Source organism: Cryptotermes secundus, unplaced genomic scaffold, assembly GCF_002891405.2.
Source record: "Cryptotermes secundus unplaced genomic scaffold, Csec_1.0 scaffold847, whole genome shotgun sequence".
Taxonomy (NCBI): Eukaryota; Metazoa; Arthropoda; class Insecta; order Blattodea; family Kalotermitidae; genus Cryptotermes; species Cryptotermes secundus.
The window spans coordinates 33,807-59,470 of NW_019720577.1; the positions used below are offsets into that span (position 1 = coordinate 33,807).

Sequence of the window (25,664 nt, forward strand, 5' to 3'; positions counted from 1 at the left end):
AAATGGAAAGCTATCTGCAGACAGCAGCAGCAGCAGCATATTCCTCGGTCCGCTCGAAAAGCCTTCCAGTTGACTACAGTCGCTTGGAGCAACCTAAAATGCTGGCCTTCACATAACGTGCGTTAGAGTTGTGGTGTGTCAGAGATGGCTAATATCGCTGCTGGCAAGGGCGCTTTTCGTGCATTGGAAACCATATTTAAGGACCAAGTTTACGTATGTGTTAAAACATGTTTAGTTATTTTATAAATTTAAGGTTAACATATTTCTTTTTGTAAGATTTTAATTTTAGGATAATTCTTGTGGATTTTACTTAAGCTTGTTTTTTTTTAGTATGCATTGCCACAAAGGGGAAAATAATTGTAACAGATTGCTTATGTATTGTAAGCTCTATCACAATACCTATATCAATAAAACTGCGTCGTTACTCTGTGCAGGTGTGGAGACAGTGTAATTATTAAAAAGGAAAATCAAGCGAAGAAGTATTTACCATACGTTGAGGCCTGACTATTCTCGAATCCGTTGAATGCATATACACGGCATTCTCGTAATCTACCCCTTGACAACGCAAGAAAAACTGTACCATATGGCGATATCTACGTGTAAAAATATGAACTGGCTGGTTGATCACTTCATGGATATGATACAACAGTCCTGGTTACGTTCTGCTGTTAACATACGAAATCGGTCTCAAAACTGAAAACTTAACGTACTTCTCTTACTTGTGTTTCCTCTCTGCTAGAGGACTATACGGTCATGACTCGATTTACAGAGCCTCGTTTGCAATAACGCGATGCTTCACATGAAGGTGAGGTTGGCATTAGGGTAAGAAAGGATTTTGTTACACACCCGACACCTTTCAATCCTAGAACAATTGGAGTTATTACAATGCTACTACAGCTCTCTTTTGATACTGGCAAAATAAGTAAAATGCGAGATGATTATGCACATTCAAAGCCGTTATAACTCATAAGTCACACGCTATCTCATCTTAGAGTTAGGCCTATTTTGAATGCTGGATGTGTCTTACGATGCACACATTTAATAGATCTCTATTATCGCTCAAAGTGTGGGGAAAGAACCAGGAGGTGAAAAAATGAATCAGCTGTCCAATTCTGAGGTCCTGGGGAAGGGAAATTCGGGGAGCTGTATGAGTGAATCTCGCTCTTTATGACAATGCATTTTCTTTCCTGCAGCTACAACCGCCACGCGTTTCCCACGTGTATCATAAGTGCATTATCTCAACACAGAAAATGTTTCTCATAATTTGCCCCTAGGTTTGCATGATGCTTAACGCCTTTGCTGCGTACTATTCTCTCGCAATTTTCGTAAATTAATTCGCCTTTAATGTAAAGTATGAAAAATCGCAACAAAAATGCATTTTCATAACCCAGTGAATGAAACCAAAGACGCAGAAAGAGAATGATTATTTCCTGTTATGGACTAAAGTCGAATGTCGCACTATACAGTAATCGATCCTTGTTCGACCTTGGTCGAACATCGCAGCAATGGTGTTAAGTCAAATTAAATGTAGCCTACTTTCTCAAAATGTTGAAATGACTTGTTTTTTTCATTATGGTGTTCGGATCAAGGAGTGAGAGATGCGTAGAGTGTGCAGGCTAGATCATATGGGAGTAGCGAGAAAGGAATACGATGTTAGTTGGAAATTGAGTAGGGAATGAACCACTTTAGAGACCCAGGCGTACACGGGAGGATAATTTGAAATGGACTTTAGAGAACTAAAGTGTGATGATATGGACTGGATTCATCTGGTTAATGTTACGATCCACCAGTGTACTCTCATGAAAATGATAATGATGCTTTCGGCTAGAAGGGGCATATCTCAGGAGCTGAGCGTTTATTGTCTCTTCAAGGTTTCCCTTCAATGGAGTGGATAGCGGTTGTCACATTTTGGTAGAAATGTCAAGGGTCAGCTTTCACCCTTTGCTGCGAAGTGAATCTTTCCTTCGACCTAAGGGTCGTACCATAACACAGGCAGTTAGTTGCTGGATTTCCACCGCGGCGGCCTGTGTTCGAGCCTGGGTCAGGTCATGTGGGATTTGTGGTGAACAAAGTGGCACTGGGGCAGGTTTTCTCCGAGTACTTCGGTTTCTCCTGCCGATCTTCATGCTAACAATTGCTCCACAATGACCATCATCTATCATCAGGGGCTGGTACAATAGGTCAATAGTGGCACCAGCACTGAACTCAGTCTCACACTACTACTACTACTACTACTACTACTACTACTAGTACAAATACAACTACAACTACTACAACCACAACAACTACTACTACTACTGCTGCTGCTGCTGCTGATAATAATAATAATAATAATAATAACAATAATACCTTCTGCTTAAGGCGTACACGTGCAGACCGACACCGCAGCATTAATTCTGCATTGGTCCCTCACCCTTTATGAAAGAACGTGGAAACAGAAATTATTTCAGAATCATCAGCAATACAGAACACTTCATAGGACGCCATCACCCAAAACAAGATAAACAGTAGCATCGAAGCCCCGTGAAAGCCTAAAATCGTAAAGTATATCTACATATGCATCAGTACTTCCATTTCTCCTGAGCCCCCGCACCTGGAAACATCTCAAATAGTGATATGGGCAATATTTGGACTTAGTTTTATGAAACTAAAATCACTTTCAAGGACTTCCATATAAGTATTCAGTTAAAGATAGCGTGTTATATAACGTGATAGTATGGTTTATGAAGACAAGTATTTAGCTGTGTTCACATGAAATATACACACTTTCCCCTTGTGCGGTCCAATCGGCCTTCATCACAATCTCTCAACACTTATACAATAAACGGGACATACACGGAATTGACCCAGGCTTGCTTGACCTTGTGATTGGTGAGGCCGTCTGGAGGCATGAAAGACTCTTAAGAGCAATAGAAATTTAATGCGCGTGTTTCAGTTGCTGTATCCAAACACTATACAAATAACGAAGGTCACTTCATTGCCTAAAGCATCTGAGCAAACATTTGAAGAGTCAAGGTTCTCCTGTGCTACAGGGTGTACCAGTATGGAAGTTTTGGGCCGTATCTGGCCCTCTAAGAAGCTTCATAAAATCTCCAAAACGAAAATCTGGGTCCTTTAAGAAAATTTTCTAAATTTAATTGTTGGTGTTTTGTAAGAGGCCTATGTGCTTACGCACCCACACTTTCAGACCGTGTAGCAGATTAAGTTTATGGTGTAGTCTTGTCTATGTGTGTCTTCCTCCTTGTCAGTAACTTCAAAATTACTTGGTCAGTTTTAATTATTTCCATGTGAAATCATGCATGCTTAAGTCTTTTCGCATTACCACAGCCATAACACCTACGACCTTAACCTACACTCTTCGCCTTCAGAATGCTTCGGGAGAAATTATGTGTGTTCCTAGTATGCTGTTGGCGCGGTTGTGCGTTTCTTATATCCCCATTCAACCTTTCATCCAGCCCATCATAACTACCTTGATAGTTAGCTCTGCTGGTACATTCATTTACCACCTATACACAGTACACACACAAATATGCACTGAAGACAATTTTGTGCACGGTACAAGGAATTTATGATCATTACCACAGCTAATGGGTGATAAACATATATATATATATATATATTTTTTTTTTTCATTGGCGCTACGGCCCTCATTTGGGCCTAGGCCTACCTCCTTGAAACTCTCCGTTTCACTTCGGTTTCACTAGATCTTAGACATACGGTAGGACTCCTTGGGCGGGTGATCAGCTCGTCGCAAGGCCTCTACCCGTACACAAACACATGAAAACGCACACAAACATCCATGCCCTGAGTGGGATTCGAACCCACGATCCCGGCTTCCGAGCGAGCGAAGACAGTGCATGCCTTCGCTCGGCTACCGTGACCGGCTGTGATAAATTAGGGAAATTAGGAGGAGAGGAGAATAGGTGGATACAACTCAGTTAGGACCTCTGGCTCGGCAGAGAGGTCAGTCTAAGATTTTAGTCGTCTATCAACTTTAGAACTTGGCGGAGGCAAACCCCGCATCACACGCGCTAAAGGAAAATTCTAAGTAAAAATTTTGCTCATAACGACTCATAATGGGATTTGGCTTAATCCATAAACAGACGGTTGTAAGTCGAGCTTATCGAGTGCATTTTGTGCAAGTGTAACGCCGGCTGCTAGTAAGCCGAAACTAAATCAGATTGTGTGAATTTGTACAGCCGAGTGCCTTTGAGAAGAACAACAATAAAGTATAGTGAATTGTGTTGATTAGATGTGCTTCACCCTCACTTGTCCGAGCCTCACCTGAAGAGAGACTCATCTTCACTCTCTAGTCAAACCCACCGTCAGAGCTTTCACATGCTCACTCCCCCCCTTACAATGAATTGTAAACAGGCTCTAGCTGTTTGCTGGCGCCCATACTATCAGATCCCATCCTGAAATCCAACCCCCAATAATCTCAATGGAAGGAAGAAGCGGTGGAGCCGGGTCAAGCCGAAACCAGCTAAGACCTAGCAACTTCAGCAGCGGCAACACCAGGTAGGGCAGCGTCAAAGTGGTCATCGGAGCAGAAGGGCCGATCGTCATCGGCTCCCACTCCCTGCACTACTATTCAGACTGAGCTGGAGGCGGAAGGGCAACAAAGGGGCGGTTATAAGTGACGCCAAACATGTAGGCGAACGTGACGGCAGTTATAAGTGGCGGCCTACTTGTGGGGCTTGAAGCCTCACTGAAGAAGCCAGTCATAATAGGGATGACTCATAAGATACATGCCAATTACTGATCAGGTCTCCTATTTTACTGGTCCCTCATGTCAAGTCTATAACCTCCTGCCTATTGCAAACCACAAAGATAGGCTCGTTACCTTGGTTTAGAATATTAAGTTTCGAACTCACCAAATATTCCATGAGGCATTCTCCTCTTGGGTTGTTGTCAGTGCTTCCCCACCCAAGAGTCATTATGCCGCCACTTGGGAGGCTCTGGACATAAAATCATCGCCCTTTATGGAACTTAGCCGCCAGCCCCGTAAGGGGGCTGTCGTTGCCCGGTGGAACCACGAGGAGGTGTCCCAATGCATCCCTGGTCCATGATGCATCCCCACCAAAGACACAGCCGTGGTTCGGCCAACCTCACCAGGGTTGGCGTCAATACTACCTGTAACATGTGACATAAAAATGTCACAGTTACCCCGGGATCAAACCCGGGCCGCCTTGCGCCACAGAAACAGCAGTTTCTAAATAATACATGCACGCAACAAAGGAGCATAGAGGTTATGCAACCTGTTTCTAGGTAACAACTCGATAAACACAATTCATCTCAGGCGCAATGACGTCACAACTCAACAGTGCTTAGCTCTCATATCACTTGTTTTCTGTGTGATCGACAGTACGCAACAATAAAACTGTGTTTTCTACATTGTCCATGCCACAACTATATAACACAAATCCATGGGAGCAGCAGTGTTGCCAGAAGAAGACTTAGAAGACTTAGTATTAGTATTTATTCAGTATTCCGGACATCCACAAGATGGATACAGAACTTGTCCTCACTCAGTGCATACAGACCAATTACAAAAGTTGTTTACATGGAACATTACAACAGTATAAAATATAAATAGTTAAGGCTTTAGATTACATAAATAAAAAGTCAGAAACATGTCATTTAAGAACAGTCATATTAAATAAGAAATCCACAATAAACAAATAATTGTGAGTTACAAATAGTAAATAAATCCTTTAGATTACAGAAAATAAGATTAATTGGCAATGGACAGGTAGAACTCATAATTATAACAAAAGAGGCATTATAAAATAAGTTTACAATGAAGAGAAAATCATAAATTACTTCAACTGTCCTACCAGGTGTTGCTGCTGCGGAAGTTGCTAGGCCGTGGCTGGTTTCGGTTTGACCAGGCTCCACCTCTTCTTCCGGCTCCACCGCTTCTTCCTTCCGTTGAGATTACATGGGTTTGAATTTCAGGATGGGACCTGATGGTATGGGCGCCAGCAGACAGCTAGAGACTGTTTGCGATTCAGTGTAAAAGGGGGAAGGCGTGAGTAGGTGAAAGCTGGCGATGGGTTTTACTAGCTAGTGGAGATGAGTCTCTCTTCAGGTCGGATATGCGTCAGGCTCGGACAAGTGAGGGTGAAGCACATCTAATCAACACAATTCACTATACCACCACAACACTTTATTGTTGTTCTTCTTAAAGGCACTCGGCTGCATAAATTCTCACAGTCTGACTTAGTTTCGGCTTACTAGCAGCTGGCGTTACACTTGCACAAAATGCACTCGATAAGCTCGACTTACAACCGTCTTCTTATGGATTAAGCCATATTCCTGTATGAGTCGTTATGAGCAAAATTTTGTACTTAGAATTTTCCTTTAGCGCGTGTGATGAAGGGTTTGCCTTCGCCAAGTCCTGAAGTTGATAGACGATTAAAATCTTAGATTGTCCTCTCTGCCGAGCCAGAGGTCCTAACTGAGTTGTATCCACCTATTCTCCTCTCCTCCTAATTTCCCTGATAGGCTGATTCAAATAAGAGGAGTTGGCTTAATTTTGGTTACGGCCAATGACCGACTGTTTTTAAGGGAATTTCGCCCTAAAAGACCAAACGGCGAAATTGACAGCGATGCAACTTAGGAGGGGTCGCTGATGATCTCCTGGCACTCCCACTTTTGACTTACGGCTGGTAGAAACTGTCACTTCTCGAATTCTCAAAGTGGCTTGCCGCTGTAAGTCAAATTCTCAATTTCTAAAGAAGCTCAGTGGGCTTCCTTGAAGTATCATTTCTGTCCTTCTGGAAAATAACACCAGATGCTTAGATGCAAGGACTAGCAGATGTCCTTGTCCGCGCAAATTTGGTCTATCTGCTCATCACCTACTCCTTGTTCTGACACTGTGTCTTAAACCTTTGTTTCTTCATAATTCTTATTATCTGCTCTATCAGCTGCTGAAATAAAAAAAGGGGGAGGGGAAGGATTTCAATGGTGTGGTTACATTACAAATATAATACACAAGTGAGCCATGAAATTTACATTCAGATATGTTTGCTTTAACTACTCTCATTATTGATCAAAATACTCTTCTAATGAGTAGAATGAATTCATGCACACATTTCTTTTTAAAATGGTTTTGAATAGCTATGTTACCATTAACATTCTTAATATGAGAGGGTAATTGGCTAAAGATTTTTATCCCCGAATAATAGGCTCCTTTTTGGTGAATAGAGAAGTGTGTCCATGGAATATATAAATTATTACTTTGCCTAGTTTCTAGGTTGTGACTCTTAATGCTTGTTATAAAAAGGTCCTTATGTTGAACTACAAACATCAATAAGGACAATAAATATGCAGATGTCAGAAGCAAAATATGTAATTTCTTAAATAAGTCTCTACACGAAACCTTATTCACACATCCTTCCATAATTCTAATTGCTTTTTTCTGTAAATGAAAAATTGTGGCGCTATGTGGGGAATTACCCCAAAATATGATTCCATAGCTCATCACCGAGTGAAAGAAAGCACAATAAATTATTTTTAATGATGACATAGACATGTATGTTTTGGTGCTTCTAATTATATAACAAGCCTTGCTCAATTTTTTTGCAAGTGCTTCAATGTGATTATCCCAAGACAAAGTTTCATTCATTATCATCCCTAGGAATTTTGTACAGGAAGTACTAGTTACAAAATTATTGTTATAACCTATCTTCAAATTGGCAGATATATTTTTCCTAGTTACAAAGTGAATATAATGTGTCTTGTTAAAGTTTAAAGTTAATTGATTCACTTAGAACCATTTATTAAAGTTTAAAAAATGCTATGAATGTTGTTATTTAAATCTGTTAGATTAGGCTGAGCAAATAAAATACTAGCATCATCCGCAAAAAGTACAGGTACAGAAGTTCTGTTTATTATTTTAGGTAAGTCGTTCATATAAATAAGAAAGAGTAGAGGTCCCAGAACACTCCCCTGCAGGACTCCATGATTAGTTTTGTTCCAACTTGAAACTTTGTTGTCACTGTCATTATGAATCAACGTTCTTAGATATCCATTATCCAGGTAAGACTGATACAATGCAAGATTCCTGTAATTAATTCCATAAAATTTCAATTTATATAATAAAATCTCATGATCAACACAATCAAATGCTTTTGCCAAGTTACAGAAGATCCATCCCACTAATAGTTTGCTGTTCATCAAATTTAAAATCTCAGTTGTTACTTTATAGATTGCATCATCTGTCTTCAATCCTGTTCTGAAGCCATATTGTTCCTTACTTAGTATGTTATATTTAGTAAGATGTATTAGAATCCTTGTCTGTATAACTATTTCAAATATCTCAAAGAATGATGTTAAGAGTGATACAGGTCTGTAATTAGACATATCACATCTGTCACCATTCTTATGTAGTGGTTTTATGATTGCATATTTTAATCTATCCAGGAATACACCTTGAAATAGCATTTTATTGCATATGCTGTAGTACATCGATATTGGGAGTTTGTAATTTAGTGAGACTCTTATAGTTCTTGTGTTATAAATCTGTTGATAGGAAACAGATAGTGAAGACTGTGGAAATAGACTGAGAAAATTAGTATGGAGTGATTGTAAATTGTGTAAATCAGCAGTAGTGTAAGAAGTAATTGTAATTACGACCTGTAAGTGATCAGTAATTCCAATTACCAATCCGAACCCCAGTTTTGGTCTCTAAGATACGAGACAATATTATTTCAGTATCAACTTGAAAAATATCCTCATGTCTCTCCTGGTGATCAAACGTTATTTGTATACCTGTATGTCTAGCAGTGGGAGAATATTTGGACCGAAGGGAGATGGAGTGACAGGAGGTTGGAGAAAACTGCATAATGAGGAGCTTCATAACTTGTACTCTTCTCCAAGTATAATGAGAGAGTTCAAGTCAAGGAGGATAAGGTGGGCAGGGCACGTAGCACGAATGGGTGAAACGAGAAATGCATGTAGGATATTGGTGGGAAGACCAAGGTGTAGGGGGGGTGGGCAATATTAAAATGGATCTTAGAGAGACAGGATGGGATGGTATGGATTGGATTGCTCTGGCTCATGATAGGGACCAGTGGATGGCTTCCATAATATGGTGGGAAATTCTTGAGTAGCTGCAGAATTGGCGGCTCCCTGAGAAGGGCTCAGCTCCATGAGTAAGTAAGTAATGAACATGATGTTTGACAAAGGAGAGACCCGTCTTCTTGTCAGAGAGGATGCTCCACATCAAAATTAAACTGCATAGACAAAGACTATTGTAAAATAGGGACATGAGCCCCAGACGGGTCTTGACACCAAGATGATTTAAGTGACTGACTGTCAGTCATAACATGAGTTTGAGACAAAGACTGTTAGTCTGAAGATGTAATTCTTGCCAAAATGTTGGAAATCCTTCAAGATTCTTCATGGTTTATTCACTGATGGTGAAGTTGTATACCAAGCTTTCATCAAGACCTTGAAATTTTATACCGCAATGTAGTAAATCACTGTAATAACTGAAATCAGTATAAAAGCTTCCATTCTGCCTCATTATGAACACATTTGAAGATAAACATGAGTCACTTGTCTCTTTCTGGGATTTGTGTTGCTAATTTCCTAACCCACGTCTCTTGTTAAGATTGGGTTAACTGCTTCAGTACTTACCAGAAAGAAATATAATTTAAATTAATACCAACGAAATGTTATTTATGCAGTCATTTATTCAGAGACATATCGAGATATTTTGGTTTAGCATCATTATAGTTCTAATTTGTCTTAGTCACCACCATTAAAACGAACTTGAGAAGGAAATGATTGCTTTGCTGTAGCTAAGAAACCTAAATTTTCTACATCTACTGCAAGGGGAGCAACATTGTAGCAGACACCTTTCGTTGCAAACTCATTTCACTGACATCCATTCTCTAAATCAAATTGCTATCATTCACCTTCATCTGCAAATGGATATTTTGCACCACTTTGGTCTTGTTATCTTGGCAGTAAATCTTTCTCAGAAACAGAAGAACAGTTACACAGTGACTTATATCAGTACTGGGTGTGTCAAGTGTGTTTCCAGTCCTGAACTTTACTGGAGTTGGTGCAATGAAAGTCATCTGAATAATTTATAATATTACATAATAACGCTGGACTCTTAATCTAGTGTTATGCTGTATTGAATAGTATGCTCTAGAGTGTCAATTAATTAAAATTATAAGTAAAAAGTAAGTAAAGTTATCCCTGTAACAGGCCGTGAAGGCCCATACGGTTGTGAGATGTTGAGGGTCCCACATTATCTAGACAGTCGGCTCAAAGATGGCGGTAAGGCTGTCAGCCATGTTTTACTCCCCAGGAAAATTATTTAATTAATTCCTGGTACTTATTTCTGTTAGAGGCTGAATCGACCCCAGGGCCATAGTGCGGCTGGAAGGATTAGGTCAATTGAAAAAATCCAGTGACCTCAATGGGACTTGAACCCGCGACCTTCGATCTTGTAGCACTTTAAATATTATCAGTGATTATCACGAAGACACAAAAACATCAAAATTTGTTTATAATGGGGAAGGGGGTAGTTGGAAAATGAGATAGGCTAATAATGACAACATTAACTCTTCTGAAAAGTTTACTATGTACAGTACATTGCAGCATTGACATTGCCTTCACCAATATATGTGAATTCTTAGGTACCCCTGGATTATTGATTGAGGAAGAGTGAAGTATGTTTTTATTGCCAACAGGATAATATACGATAAGATGAATCAAAGATGTATCCTCTGAAATACATCCATTTACTACTAACAAGTGAACAGGTTTTATATTTCTGTATTCATAATAACTGATTCTCTGTTAACAGTCCCATAGTTACCTATTAAATAATATAATTCATTGTTATAATTTTATGTTTCTTTTTCATGGAAAATTCGTATGATCCTTGAAAATACAAAATTAACAATTCTAATAATACAGTGTGTCCACAAAGTCCTTTCGGGTTTTTGAAAAATTGTGGCGTGCAAAGAAATTTATCTAGCCATATGCAGTTTGTGGCAGATCACAGTGAAACTCTGGAAGTTTTTTACTGACCTCAGTAGACCTCGATGTGTGCTCCCTTGGTAGCACGGAGAATGTCCAGATGATATTCGAGCTCTTGCCATGTTCTGTAGATCATGTCCACACCCCCCACCCCCAAATCAAATGGCTCTGCCACTCCTGCTTCCACATCAGAGCTAAAAAATTGAACAAGGTTTATGAACTGTGAGTTCCACATCAGTGCCTCTAAAAGAAGTGCAAAGTGACACCGTGGATAGATAGATAAAGAAGGTGGTGCAAAGGAACTTAAAAGAAACTAGAATACTGCCCTGAACCAGCCTGGTTCATCTATGGCCCTGTCTTGAGGTTATGTAGGTTGAATCTGTTGCCAACTGCACACCCCCATCCACAGGTGATATTTAGGTTTACCATCACAGCACATATATACATTGTGTTACTTAAACTTTCAAGCATGATTTTCATTATCAGCCTTCATCAAGGTTTGACCTACATGCCTGTCTGTTCTTCTACTGATTAGGTGCATCCCTCTGCCATAGTTTTGGACATCAAATGAGTCTTCTCCCTTTATGTTTGTATGTGTATAATCCATTGTTTGTGTGATTTTATAAATGCAAATTTATTCATGACTGAGTAAATACAATGTATATTATTTATATTACAGTTGAAGTTATGTGAAAGTGTAATTTAAATGCCTAAAAATATAAAATGTGTTGACATTTATTGTTCATCAATTTACCTGAATTTAATAATTTCTACATGATTAACACTTTGGCATTTGTCTAAACTTGTAATTATTTTCTTCTTTTTTCAGAATGTATCTTATGGAATCTATAGATCAATTTCAGTCTCAAGTCTGTACCTTTCATCATTTCGTAATGATCCATTCAATCCAAACGAGAGTCGCTTTGACAAGATTCTCGTCGCCAATAGAGGAGAAATTGCCTGCAGGGTGATAAGAACAGCAAAAGAAATGGGCATCAAGACTGTTGCAGTTTATTCTATTGCAGATAATAACGCAGTAAGAACATCATAAGTTTTCAGATCCAAATATAAATTTTTAGAAGTGAGGGAATGAAATTGTAATATGCATATGGGTCTACGGGTTTAAAAAAATATGGTTTTCCACCCACCATCTGTGAGTTAATGGGGACCAGTGGCATGTATATAAAAATATTTGCAGTAAGCATGTTGCTAGCATATTGATGAGCGAATTTTCATAAGGACACAGAAGATTTTGAGCACCTCAAGTCAGCTGCATTTTTCTTCAGATGAAGACGTCTCTGAAGGTATATCTGAGTGTGTTATTGGTATAAATAATTATTATGAATCTTATTATTTAAAGAGAGTAAGTGGTCAAGAGAAACACTATAAAATCGCAATTATATTTCCAGATGAAAAGGCAGTGACCATTATTGAAGTAGAACCATTAGAACAGCCACCATCTTCTGACCTACATGAATGGCATCACTACGAGAGTGTCTAGACATACAACACAACGGGAAGAGATTACAAGTGTGTCTAGACACACAACACAACAGAAAGAGACACCCAGCACCATGAAATACATGAGCGCATAGGTGGGACTACACATCAGATATTAGAATCACAAAATGGAAGCACAGCAGTTTTCACCAACACACCAAAAGTCTTAGACACCTGATAATTACTAATGTTGATCTAAACATGTATTGCAATGTACAGAAGCTTTTAAATAAGATTTAAGAGATGCATTGTGTGTATGTAAGAAATTTTAAAGCAAGTTTCAGAAGGACATGTTTCATATAAGATGGTGAATCAACGATATTTGTTGAATAACAGACTAGAATATATTTGCAAATAAATTAATCAGCATGGAACACCATCAGAAGACAAAACGATCTAATAGACTCTTCCCCAGAAGTTTAAGATACATCAACTTAAGAATTTCACTACATCTTGCACAAAATGTAAATCATGCTATATAAGACAGCATAACCCATTCAGGGAATGTTTCTCTCTGCTACTGATAATAGAGACAATTTTTTAAATGTACATGGGGTGGAAAAAATATGGAAACACCTCGTGAAATGCATGCTTGAATTGAAGTGTTTATTTTAGTGACGTTTGTAGGTGATGATGTCGTATCTGCCCAATACCACTACCTGTACAACCTCCGCAATATGTTGCAAGCTTCATTTGTTGTCGAGACAGTGTTCTGTGCAGTTTTTAGTGCATCACGTCAGAGCTAACAGAATTTGAACGCCAGCAAATTGTTGGGGCCTGTACGGTGGGTGCTTCCATAATCAAGGTAGCCAAGGATTTTGGTGTTTCGCGAGGCACAGTATCCAAGATTATGACCGCACACAGGAGGACTGGAAAAACTGCATCCGATAAATACCAGCGTGGACAGAAATGTGTGTTGTGTGATCGAGACAGACGGACATTGCATAGGATTGTGGCGAAAAATAAGAAGACTACATCTGCAAAAGTCACTGCTGAACTGAATGTCACGCTCACAAACCCTGTCAGCACCAAAACATTATGAAGGCAATGCCACAAGCAGGGTATTTCTGGATGAGCTGCAATTCCAAAGCCACTCATGAGTGATCAAAATGCCACTAAGAGGAGAGTGTGGTGTCGAAGTCATAAAACCTGGACTGTGGAGCAATGAAAGACGGTCATTTGGTCGGATGAGTCCACCTTCACACTGTTTCTGACTTCTGGCCGAGTTTACATCTGGAGAACGCCATCCCAAGCTTATGATCCAGATTGTTTGCTGCCAAAAGTGAAACATGGTGGGGGTTCAATCATGGTATGAGCAGCCATATCGTGGTATTCTGTCAGACCCATCATTACCCTGCAAGGCCACTTCACTGCCAACGACTACGTGACCATTTTGGGCGACCAGGTCCATCCCATGGTGCAAACTTTGTTCCCCAATGGTGATGCCATTTACCAAGACGACAATGCCTGTGTTCACATAGGTCACATCGTCCAAGACTGGTTTTCTGAGCACTAAGATGAAGTGTCACATCTGCCATGGCCCCCACAATCACCAGATATCAATATTATTGAGCCTTTATGGTCTGTTTTGGAGAACAATCTGCGTGCACGCTATCCACCTCCATCATCGTTAACAGAACTCGCCAATGTTTTGCAGGAAGAATGGTACAAGACTCCCTTGCAAATCATACAGGACCTCTATTTATCCATTCCAAGGAGACTGCAAGCAGTTCTGCAAGCCAGAGGTGGTCCTACTCCATATTAGTCACGGTAATGTGTTTTTTTGTTGGGTGTTTCCATATTTTTGTCCATCCCCTGTATGTTGATAATGTGATAGATAATGCAGAGGAGCTTCGCACATCCACTATATCAGTGCTTCAATAAGTAGTTTTCATGTCTTCACTTTTTGAATGGAACTTAGGCACATGTGATGTATGTGATTGATTAGAGGTGTACTTGGTACTGATACTAAGAAAATGAAAGCCAAGGAGAACATGGCTCTTCACTTTCTAAGAACTGGATCTGCCTGTGAACAAATTAAAACATAAAATGGATTTTATCATACATACTGCATCATCTTCAGTCCCCAGTAGACCCTACAAAATACCTCATCTGAATACTAATATGGTATCTAAATGCACACAAATTTGGACATACAATTTAGGAATTTGAGATGGCAGTGAAACTCAAATGGCAATGTGGTCAGAAGATGAAGCTACCATGGACAATCTGAGGTAATTTCCTGCATTCATGCTTACCAAGATACTGTCAAACCCGAGGAGAGAACTCGATATGTATGTGTAATACTGCCTTGTAAATGCAACGCTTTCATATCTTGTTGGTCAGGACATTGCTCTTACAACACACCATCCACAATAATATATGAAACCAAACATCCAAAAATATACATATCATAGCCACAGCAGCAGAGACTGGTACAATAAGAAAGAACAAAGAACACTCTACACATAATTTTAAAATTCTTTCAAATTATTTTAACAAGAAATACAACTGCATTTTATAGAAAACAAACTTTTAAACTTGCATGTTTTCTGTGTCTGTGTAATATTCAATACAGTTTAGGAATTTATACGAATCAGCATTTATACCTGATAATGGCCCCATGTGGCCAAAACATGTCATGAATATGTATGAAAGCATGTACTATGTAGTTTTCTATCTGACAATTATGGAAGTGTTCCTCTTAGAAGCTTGTTTTCTACATATACAAGTATATCAAGTGCTCAAGTAATACAACAGGATGCTAATATTTAATATTTAATAATATTTTGAGAAGAAAAGTTTCGTTGCATAGTCTGATTCTTGTGGCAAGTAGAATATAAAACAAAGCTATGCTGTCTTCCTGGTATAACCTGGTACATATATAAATAATATACTTTCTGAAATACAGCAAAAATTTCCTGTTTCTGGCCCCTCGTTTGGATGAAGGCAGAGACTTTTGGGTCACCGAAAACAAGACCAGGAGAGCAGTGGTACAAGTTGGTGGAAGATGCAAGTGAAAAGAAGGTATTCAGTCATCTGGATGAAAGGACATTAGCAGAAGACAATGTTAGGATTTGTTACCAGAAAACGACTAGTCAAGTCATAGAAGACTTTATATGTGCAGCAGTTACAGTGACCTGTAGAGTGTAAACCAGTGAGGTTGTTATAGTTACTTGAAATTACGAGTTGTGTGCATAAGTAGTCAATAAATAGATTCACCAATCCAAACCCCATCTATAATGACTCATACATGTGAAAATATATTTAACCGTGCCAAAAATTATAATACATAATGCATTTATCAAAGTTACTTCACACTCCTTTATTTTATTGATATTGATGTCCTTGGAATCAAAATGTAATATGTGATTACTTTGAACCTTTATTGCCTAATGTAAAAATCAAAATTTTCATGCCCTCTGCAACCAGATTGCAAATGGCAATCACATATAACTTCCCTAATCAATGGACATAAATTTACTCTTTTTATAAGATTTATTTATTTTTGCCAACAGCGTCATGTGCGAATGGCTGATGAAGCAGTCTGCATAGGACCTGCAGCAACCAAAGACTCATACCTCAACATTGATCACATCATGCTAGCCGTTACAAAAACAGGTTCTCAAGCCGTTCATCCTGGATATGGATTCCTTTCTGAAAATGCAGTTTTTGTTGAAAAGTTGGTAAGTTCTTGCTATAAATTTATTACAAAATATATTTAAAAAATTATCCCTCTAACAGACCATGGAGGCCGATAAGGTTGTGAGACACTGAGGCTCACACATTTTTAGACAGTCAGTTCATAGATGGCAATGAGGTTGTCAGGCTGAGTCGACGCCAGGGCCGTAGTGCGGCTAGAAGAGTTAGGTCAATTGAAAAATCCAATGACCTCATTGGGAAATGAACCCACGACCTTCAGGCTTGTAACCTAGTGCCTCAACCACGTGCACCATTATAAAATATGTTCTTAGTATATATATATATATATACATGTAGTTTTAGGAAATCAGTATTTCACTTCAGATTTAATAAAATTTCTGACAGTCCAATTACAAATGTGCATTATGTCAGGGCACTTATCTCTCAGCATTTTAGTAAAACATGGTGTGTTAAACTTAAGAAACAAAAAATATAAACTCAATCCTAAACATTTCATGAAGAATGATGCTGCTGGTTTGGATACTCATTGTGTTGTGTTATTTTTTACTTAGTTTATCAATGTAGAGGCAACAGACTTCATTAATAATGTCAGTAGTTCTTTCTCAAGGATTGCTACTTTCATCTTTCATGAAACTTAAGTCACATTCTTATGTGGAAATTCATTCAAGTAATTCTTATTTCTTAGCAGATTTCATATTTTCATACAATATTTCTAGACCCACAATATAATGATCCTGGGGCATGTAATGAAATGCAAGTATCATCCAATTTCTGTCATGTAATTTTTACAACTTTTTTTTGTCCATGACCAAGCCTCTTGTAAAGAATATTTCCATTAGTATTCTCTTACATACTGCTGTGAAACCAGAAGATATCTGATGACATTTACTCTCTGGCAGATGCTTTACAAAAATATTATATATAAGAATCCTTCACAAAGTAATATATTTCACTCCAACATTATACATGAATCGGCTTGCAATGAAACTGAATTACTCATGTATGACACCCATGTGGCTGTCAGTCTATTGTGCTAATGTGATCCCATCAGCAATGTGAGGAACAAGTATGATGGGAAGTCACATTGTTTTATTTATCAACATGAGAAAATCATAATCCAAAAATATCATTCCATACAGGAGATAGCTCACTTCGTGAACTTGCCAAACAGTCAAATTTTCCTGTTTGAAGTAGACACAGGGAGCCAGTGGAAGGGGCAGAAGCAAAATGATATCAGTTGAGAAGGTGGAGACTCGCGCTGTGATGCGGTTCCTGCAGTTGCAAGAGAAATCTGCCAGGGAGATCCACAACCAGAAGGCCGTTATGTATCAGGAAGGTGTACCATCATACGACACAGTGGTCAGGTGGAAGAGGCGCTTTCATTGTGGGCAAAAGCTAGAAGATGAACCCCGAAGTGGAAGACCATCTCTCACTGAGGAACTGGGAATTGTGACACAAGTGGAAGCTTTGATCCTATCTGATAGGCACATAACTATCGAAGCTATTGTTCACGATGTCCACATTAGTTATGGGGCAGTTTGCAACATCATCCATGATGCGTTACGCATGACAAAGGATGCTGTGTGTTGGGTGCCATGATTGTTGACACCAGTTCAAAAACAACAACGAATGGATGTGGTAACATCGCTCTTTTCCAACCCGCCTTTGTTTGTATCGGCGCAGTCGGAATGGTGCTATCCCTGCTACACCTGTTTCTACCTTAGGACAGTGTATGATGGCCACTGCAAGTTGTCCTCACAGATCAAACTAAGGAAGATCGGTATAGGTACGGGAAACTAGCTGGGTCGGTTTGCATGAGTCTCAGGGTAGCGATGCCTAAGAAAGCGTTTTTCTGAGAGTTGAGCCAATTGACGTTTATTCACCTGCTAATTCACCACACTGTTAAATTAATGTATTCTTAGGTTACAGCGTTACTATCGGCAAGCTATATCTCGGAGCGTGCAAAGGTCACGTCCGTTCAGTTCGGAATATTGTGAAAGTCTCCTTTTTTTGTGGAGTGGCTTGCACCCCCACGCCGGGAATTCGAAAGATGGTGTTGACATATACATTTTCATCCCATCTTTCGTGGGAAGCTTGAACGAGGCAACCCAATCATACTGGTCCTCATTCACAGGCAATTGTAACAAGCTCTGACCTGTCCTTTTAGGCGCGTCCGGTTCCCTGTACCCGAGCTAAATTTATGACTGATCGTAAATGTTATATCTCCGGACTTCTTGTTTCTGCCAAAATCTAGAAATTTTCAACATAAACACCGTATTGCACGTCACAGACGATGAAATACGATATTATAGATCACGATACACTTCCAGTAATATCGAAACATAAGACTTTTGAAATTAAAATTACCGAGAATTAATTAGAAATAAATTTCACGTTCATCTATAATCATCCAAATAAATAAGGGCTCAGAATGATCAGCGTCAGTGGCAAGATGAAAAGGTGGAATTTTCGACTGTCTGATCACGCTGGATGAATGTTAGGTCTGTCATTATGACCCTGAAACAAAGGAAATGAGCAAGCAGTGGAAACATGCAGACTTGCCGCCACCAACTTTCAACTATATTTTTCGATTCCAAGATTCCAAGATGATAATGTCATTTCTGCAGTGGAGGACTTCCTAAACAGTAAAAATGTGACCTTCTATGGTCAAGGTATCCAGCAGTTAATGCATCATTGGGGAAAATGTGTGGCCTTGCAAGGGCCATATGTAGAGGACTAACTAACAATTTCTTGCACCTATGTCTCTGTTTCTTCTGGGTGATAATTACAATTTTATGACTTCCCCACATATGCAGGCATCAAGGCTTGGAAAAACAGAAATTTGGTAGTCACAATTAAACAATTAAATTAATTCCCTGTCATAACATTTGTGCAGGTACATTCTGTTATCTTCCAGATTTATGAAAATTTTATCATTGTTGAGTGAAAGTGAAATTTTAATAATATTAACCAACAGTAGCAATATTTTCATAAAACTTTGTAAATTAGAAGTTATTTGGCTCTTGCAGATCTAGCAGTATTGAGGATTCCATTTAAAAAAATGTATGAAATATATTATTTTAATTTCATGTTACCACTGTAAGTTTTCAGAACTGAAATTGTTTAATTCATGATTCAGTTTGCACACATTTTAATGTTATCCTTAATTATATGAACATATCAGTTATCATTTGGAATAATCCCCATCATCACTAAGACTTCTATTTCTTATCATAATTTTGTCTGAGAAACAGAAACCATTTTCCTACATGCTTGCTACTGTATCTCTCACAATTCAAACATATAATTTATTTCTACTAAACAGAAATGTACATACAACTGAAATTAAGTATTTTTTTAGGAAGCTGCAGGCATTTCTTTCATTGGTCCTTCAGTGGAAGCGATCAATGGAATGGGAGATAAATTGGAATCTAAAAGATTGGCTCAGGCTGCAGGGGTGAATACTATTCCAGGTGAAAATCATTTTAGTAGTGCTTGTGTATACAGCTCCCAATGCATATATTTAATATTTAACATAATTTAAATTCATAGGAAACTGGTTGTTCTGACAGTTGTCATTGGAACATTATTATAAATTAAGATCCTCCTGATATTACAGAAGTAATTAGCTCTAGAAACACTGTAGCACTGAATGACAACAGGTTCAAATCCGATCACTATTATTCTAACGTATTTAATTTATTCAGTACTAAGAATTCTTATGGTTTAATTATGTTACAACTATGATTTAGCTGATAATTCAATAAAAATGTAAAGTTGTCCCTGTGCTTAACTAATCAAGCACTACACCATGAAGAGGTATGGGGGAATGGATGTATTGACCCACTTTTTTTGACCTTGGCACTAATTGGAGGTGAGTGGTAAGCTTTACGCCCTGACCACTTTACCCCAATGGAAAGGGCCCCGGCACCCGCCCTAGAGCCTGTCTGGACAGTAGAGAAGCGAAAATTCTTGCCCACACTGTGACCCTCCGACCCCTTGTTCATCCAGCCCCATAATTCAATAAAAAAATGTAATTTTGTCTCAAAATTCATATGAATGGAAAGGCACAGTTTAAAGTAAAGCTAAAAAACACTTAAATACATACTTATTCTACTCTGTTGATAAATTCCTATTATCTAAAAGTGACTCATAATCTACTCAAAAGTTTGAATACATATATACTGGACAGTATTGATGTACATTTGTGAAGCTATTTGAAGCATTTGAACCTCTGCATACATTACTTTTTTTTCTGTTGCACTATACTGTGTTTTTACAAATTAGTCAGCATCTTACGGTCATTCTGACTAATTCTGGTTCCATAGAATTTAATATATGTATGTGCAAGTACATATGTAATTGGATGAAATATTCTTCTATATCTTTAGAAATAATTTGGTCATATGGATGTGAAACTTGGTCCCTCACATTAAAATTAACATAGATTAAGGATGTTCAAGAACAAAGTGCTAGGAAGAATGTTTGAACCAAGGGAAGGAGGAGTAATATAAAGCTGGAGAAAGTTGCATAATGATAAGCTTCATAATTTGTACTTGTTCAGTTGTTCAATATATGTTCTGTAAATCCAGATACAGGTAGACACCATAGGATATGGAACCTTCACTAGATAGCGTTAGGATTATCAAATCAAGGAAGATAAGATGGAGAGGGAATGTATCATATGTAGGAGATACAAAAAATTCATAAAAAATTTTGGTCAGAAAATCTGAAAAGAAGAGACTGCTTGGAAGACATTAAGGAAATAGTGTGGGAGGGTGTGGGCTGAATTAATTGGACTTGGAATAGGGTCCATTGACTGACTCTAGTGAACATAATGAGCTGTTTGGTACAAAAAAAATGGGAATTTCTTGACTAGCTAAACAACTATTAGCTTTTCAAGAAGGAATTAGGTCATTAAGAAATAATTCAGTCAGCCCATTCACTATTCAATCTACTTATCATAAATTTCTGTCTTGATTATATATTATTTTATGTTTCTTTTTTATTCAGGTTTTGATGGCATTGTTAATGATGCAGATCACTGTGTTCAGATTGCTAGGGAGATTAGTTACCCTGTTATGATTAAAGCATCTGCTGGTGGTGGAGGTAAAGGAATGAGAATTGCAAGGAATGATGATGATGCAAGGTATTTAAATGAGATAATTTAAAACTGAAAACTGAAAGAATATAATAATACACATAAAATTGTAAGAATCTATTTAAGACACCATCAGTTGTTTTCTTGATGCACAGCAGTATCACAGAACTGTGTACAGTTTAACATCTCTAGGTAAGAATATATTGTGTTATTATTTATTTAGTTTTAACACTTGTTGGAATGGTGGGCGACTATAAAAAGTTCACAGCCAGTTCCCTGATCAAGACTCAAACCAGGTACTTTCATGTATATGTCAGTAGCATCAGCAGACTGCTCTCCTTCGAACAGTGACCTGTTCTTGGTACCTGGTAATATCCTACAGCCTGAGCTGGACATCTTGAATCCCTCTATGCCAAGACCTGTATTTACAATAAATTGGTATGGTTTAATGATGTAATCACAATTTTAAGATGATGATTTGTTAAAATGCCCATGATAGAATTATACCCTAAATGGAGATACTTACTTGATATTAATGGTGAAGTAAAAATATCTCAGAGACTTATAAATTTATTATAAATGATGTGTAAAATTTGGTTAGTTCTCATATGCAGAGTGTAGTCTTGCTTTTACTGTTTATTTTCTGCAGTGTTAAAGCATGATTATGTGTAACATTTTTAATCTGTGAATTAGTAGTCACTTGAAATGCGAATACAATCAGACAGTACATCACCTATTCATAGACTTCAAGAAAGCCTATGATTCTGTTAGAAGGGAAGTATTGTACAATATTCTGATAAGAGATTGTGGTACCCATGAAACTAGAGAGGCTGATTAAAATGTGTTTAAACAAAACATAGTACAGTCCAGATAGGTAAATATTTGTCTGATAATTTTCCAATCCAGAATGGTCTAAAACAAAGATATGCTTTATTGCCACTGCTTTTCAACTATCCTTTAGAATATGCCATTAGGAAGGTCCAGGAAAACCAGCTGGGACTGAAATTAAATGTGATACATCAGCTGTTGGTCTGTGCTGATGATGTGAATCTACTGGGTGATAATATAGATACCATAAAGAAAATCACACAAACTTTAATTGATGCTGGTAAGAAGGTTGGTGTAGAAGTAAATACAGAGAAACTAAGTATATGTTGAAGTATATGTTGCTGTCATGTCACCAAAATGCAGGGAAAAATCATGATATAAATATAGCTAACAGATGTTTTGAAAGTGTGGCCCAGTTCAGATATTTGGGAACTAGTATAACAAATCAAAACCTGATTCAGGAGGGAATTAAGAGGAGACTGAACTCAGGTAATTCTTGCTACCATTCAATCCAGAACCTTCTGTCTTCTCATCTGCTGTCTAAAAACATAAAAATTAGAATATACAAAACTATAATTTTGCCTGTGGTTCTGTATGTGTGTGAAAGGAGGTCTCTCACATTAAGGGAGGAACAAACAGGGTTATCCAAAAAGAATGAACCGATTTCATGACGCATTGCTTCAGTTCTCAAGCATCGTCATGGAATGAGTCAGTGACCATTTGAAAGAGGAGTTATCTAAGTTGTGAATGGCTGCCACAGGGGCGCTGAAGTCGCGTCGTTCTTCCGGCACCGTTCAGTTGTTCGTTTACCCTCAGAATGGCGATTCCTCAGCAAAAGGCGTTCTGCGTTCTCGAGTTCGCGAAAACAAATTCGGTTGTCACAGTGCAGCGTGCTTTTTGAAGGTGATTCGGCATTAATCCTCCCTGTCCTAAGAACATTCAACAGTGGTTTTGACAGTTTCAAGAGAGTGGGTGTCTCAGTAAAGGAAAAAGTCCAGGACGATCATGAATCTTGGAGGAACAAGTGGCGAGAATCCGTGCTGCGTTCGAGAGGAGCCCGTGGAAGTCGACAAATCGAGCTAGCCGTGAGCTTGCAACCCCCAAATCCACTGTCTGGCATGTGCTAACAGTACGTCTACATTTGAAACCATACAGACTGCAGCTCATTCAGGCACTTACCAATGATGACAAAAGGAAGTGGATGGAGTTTTGCCATTTGATGCTGGAGATGATGGAAGACGAAACCTTCATTTCACATTTAATTTTTAGTGATGAAGTGACTTTTCACTTGAGCGGCACAGTCAATCATCACAATGTGCGTATTTGGAGAACAGAGCACCCCCATGAGACAGTTGAGCACGAAAGAGATTCCCCTAAGGTGAATGTCTTCTGTGCTGTGTCTGAGGACAAGCTTTATGGTCCCTTTTTCTTTGAAGGAAACACCGTTACAGGACAAACCTATCTCGATATGCTCCAAAACTGGCTCTTCACTTCACTGCAAGCAGATTCGCATGACTTCATTTTTCAACAAGATGGAGTGCCACCCCATTGGCACCTGATGGTCCGAGCTTTTTTAAATGAAAAGTGCCCCAGCAATGGATTGGTTGGAAGGGGGCTGCGAGATCCCCAGAACTCATTGTGTGTGATTTCTTCTTGTGGGGATATGTAAAAGATCACGTTTATGTTCCACCGCTACCCACTAACCACGATGACCTTAAACATCGAATAACAACAGTGATTAACTCAGTGCATCGTGATATGCTGATACGCGTCTGGGAGGAATTTTCTTATCGCATTGATGTTGCCCGTGCTGCAGGTGGTGGCCACATTGAACACTTGTAAGACAGGAAATAAAAGTTGATTGTGAGTAGAATACTTGTGACTTGGCTGGAGTTTTGTATTACTTTCCTTAATAAAATGTTGCATAATAAAATCGGTTCATTCTTTTTGAATAATCCTGTATAATGAGGTTGTTTGGGAGCAGGGTGTTGAGAATATTTGGATCAAAGAGTGATGAAGTGGCATGACATTGGAGGAAACTGCATTATAAGGAGCTTCATAACTTGTACTTTTCTCCACGTATTATTAGAATGATCACATCAAGGAGGATGAGATGGGCAGGGCATGTAGCACGAATGGGGAAGAATTGAATTGAATTTATTTGCATTCCATAGATCCTAAGTAGGTTAATACCTCTGGATATAGAATAAGTCAAAATAATACCTACTGGTACAAGTAATTTTATCTTAAACTAATATAGTTTAATTCTACATTATTCTCTATTTACATTGAGGTATTCGTCTACAGAGTAGAAGGAATGAGCATGCAGATATTTCTTTAGCTCTGATTTAAAATGTTTAGTATCATTACTCAAGTTTTTGATACTTTGTGGGAGACTACTGTACACTTTTATGCCAGACTCCTTTTTGATATAGTGATAAGTTTGATGAAGGTAGATGGAAGTTATATTTTTGCCTAGTATTCATGTTATGGATACTGGAATTTAATTCAAATTTATTTTTGTTGTACACAACAAATAATAGAAGTGATAGTATATATTGTGATTGAAGAGGTAGAATTTTTAATTTCGTAAATAAATATCTACATGAATCTCTACTTCTACGTCCTGTAATGATTCTAATTATATTCTTTTGTATCTTAAAAATTTTTACACTATGTGAAGAGATTCCCCAGAATATTAATCCATAGTTCATAATAGAATAAAAGTAGGCATGGTAAACCATCTTCAGTGTTTCCTGTCGCATAAAGGGCTTAATCGATCTCATTGCATAGCAAGCTGCACTTAATTTAGGTATAGTTTGTTCTATATGTATTTTCCAAGACAGTGTACTGCCTACATGTATTTCAAGGAATTTTGTATCAGGTGCTTTACAGATTAATCTGTTGGCATAACTGAAGACCAGATCAATTTGGTGGCTGTTTTTAGTTAAGAATGGTATGTAATGGGTTTTATCAAAATTTAGTGAGAGTTTATTGGCGTTGAACCATCTATTAAAACTTCAAATACAAAATTTATATCATTTTTAAAGTCTTCAATTTTAGAGTTCTTAAATATTATACTAGTGTCATCTGCAAATGGAATTGGTTTAGATTTATTATTGATGGTTTTTGATAGATCATTTATGTAGAGAAGAAAAAGCAAGGGGCCCAAAATTGATCCCTGTGGAACACCATGTTTTATGATTCCCCAGTTTGAATATGCATTAGAACTGGAATTTTTACTTATCTCCACTCTTTGATACCTGTTTTTGAGGTATGATATGATCCATTCATTCATTTGCTTTGCCAGTTATTCCATAGAAATTTAATTTCGATAGTAAGATATCATGATTAACACAATCGAAAGCTTTTGCTAGATCACAGAAAATCCCTCCCGCAATTAATCTGTCATTGAGAGCACTTAAAATATCGTTAGTTAGTTCATAGGTTGCTTTCTCTGTTGTTAGGTCTTTCCTAAATCCAAATTGCTCTTTGACTAATATGTTGTTAGAATTTAAGTGTTCAAGTAGTCTATTATACATAACTTTTTCAAAGACTTTTGAGAATG

At 38.1% G+C, this 25,664-nt stretch overlaps 1 protein-coding gene across 4 annotated transcripts in view; it reads left to right on the plus strand.

Annotated features, from left to right (window-relative positions):
* LOC111869723 (propionyl-CoA carboxylase alpha chain, mitochondrial) overlaps positions 1-25,664 on the plus strand; it is a 62,487-nt gene continuing 36,823 nt past the window's right edge. The window contains exons 1-5 of one of the 4 annotated variants that reach the window (XM_023861453.2): positions 1-213; positions 11,834-12,040; positions 16,023-16,190; positions 19,529-19,640; positions 21,181-21,316. In XM_023861453.2, the coding sequence (XP_023717221.1) occupies positions 145-213; positions 11,834-12,040; positions 16,023-16,190; positions 19,529-19,640; positions 21,181-21,316 (692 nt within the window). In that variant the 5' untranslated portion in view covers positions 1-144. Of the gene's footprint in view, positions 214-11,833; positions 12,041-12,293; positions 12,309-12,413; positions 12,600-14,289; positions 15,532-16,022; positions 16,191-19,528; positions 19,641-21,180; positions 21,317-25,664 lie in introns of those variants that run through there. The other 3 variants (XM_033753573.1, XM_033753574.1, XM_023861460.2) reach the window with 3 other exon arrangements.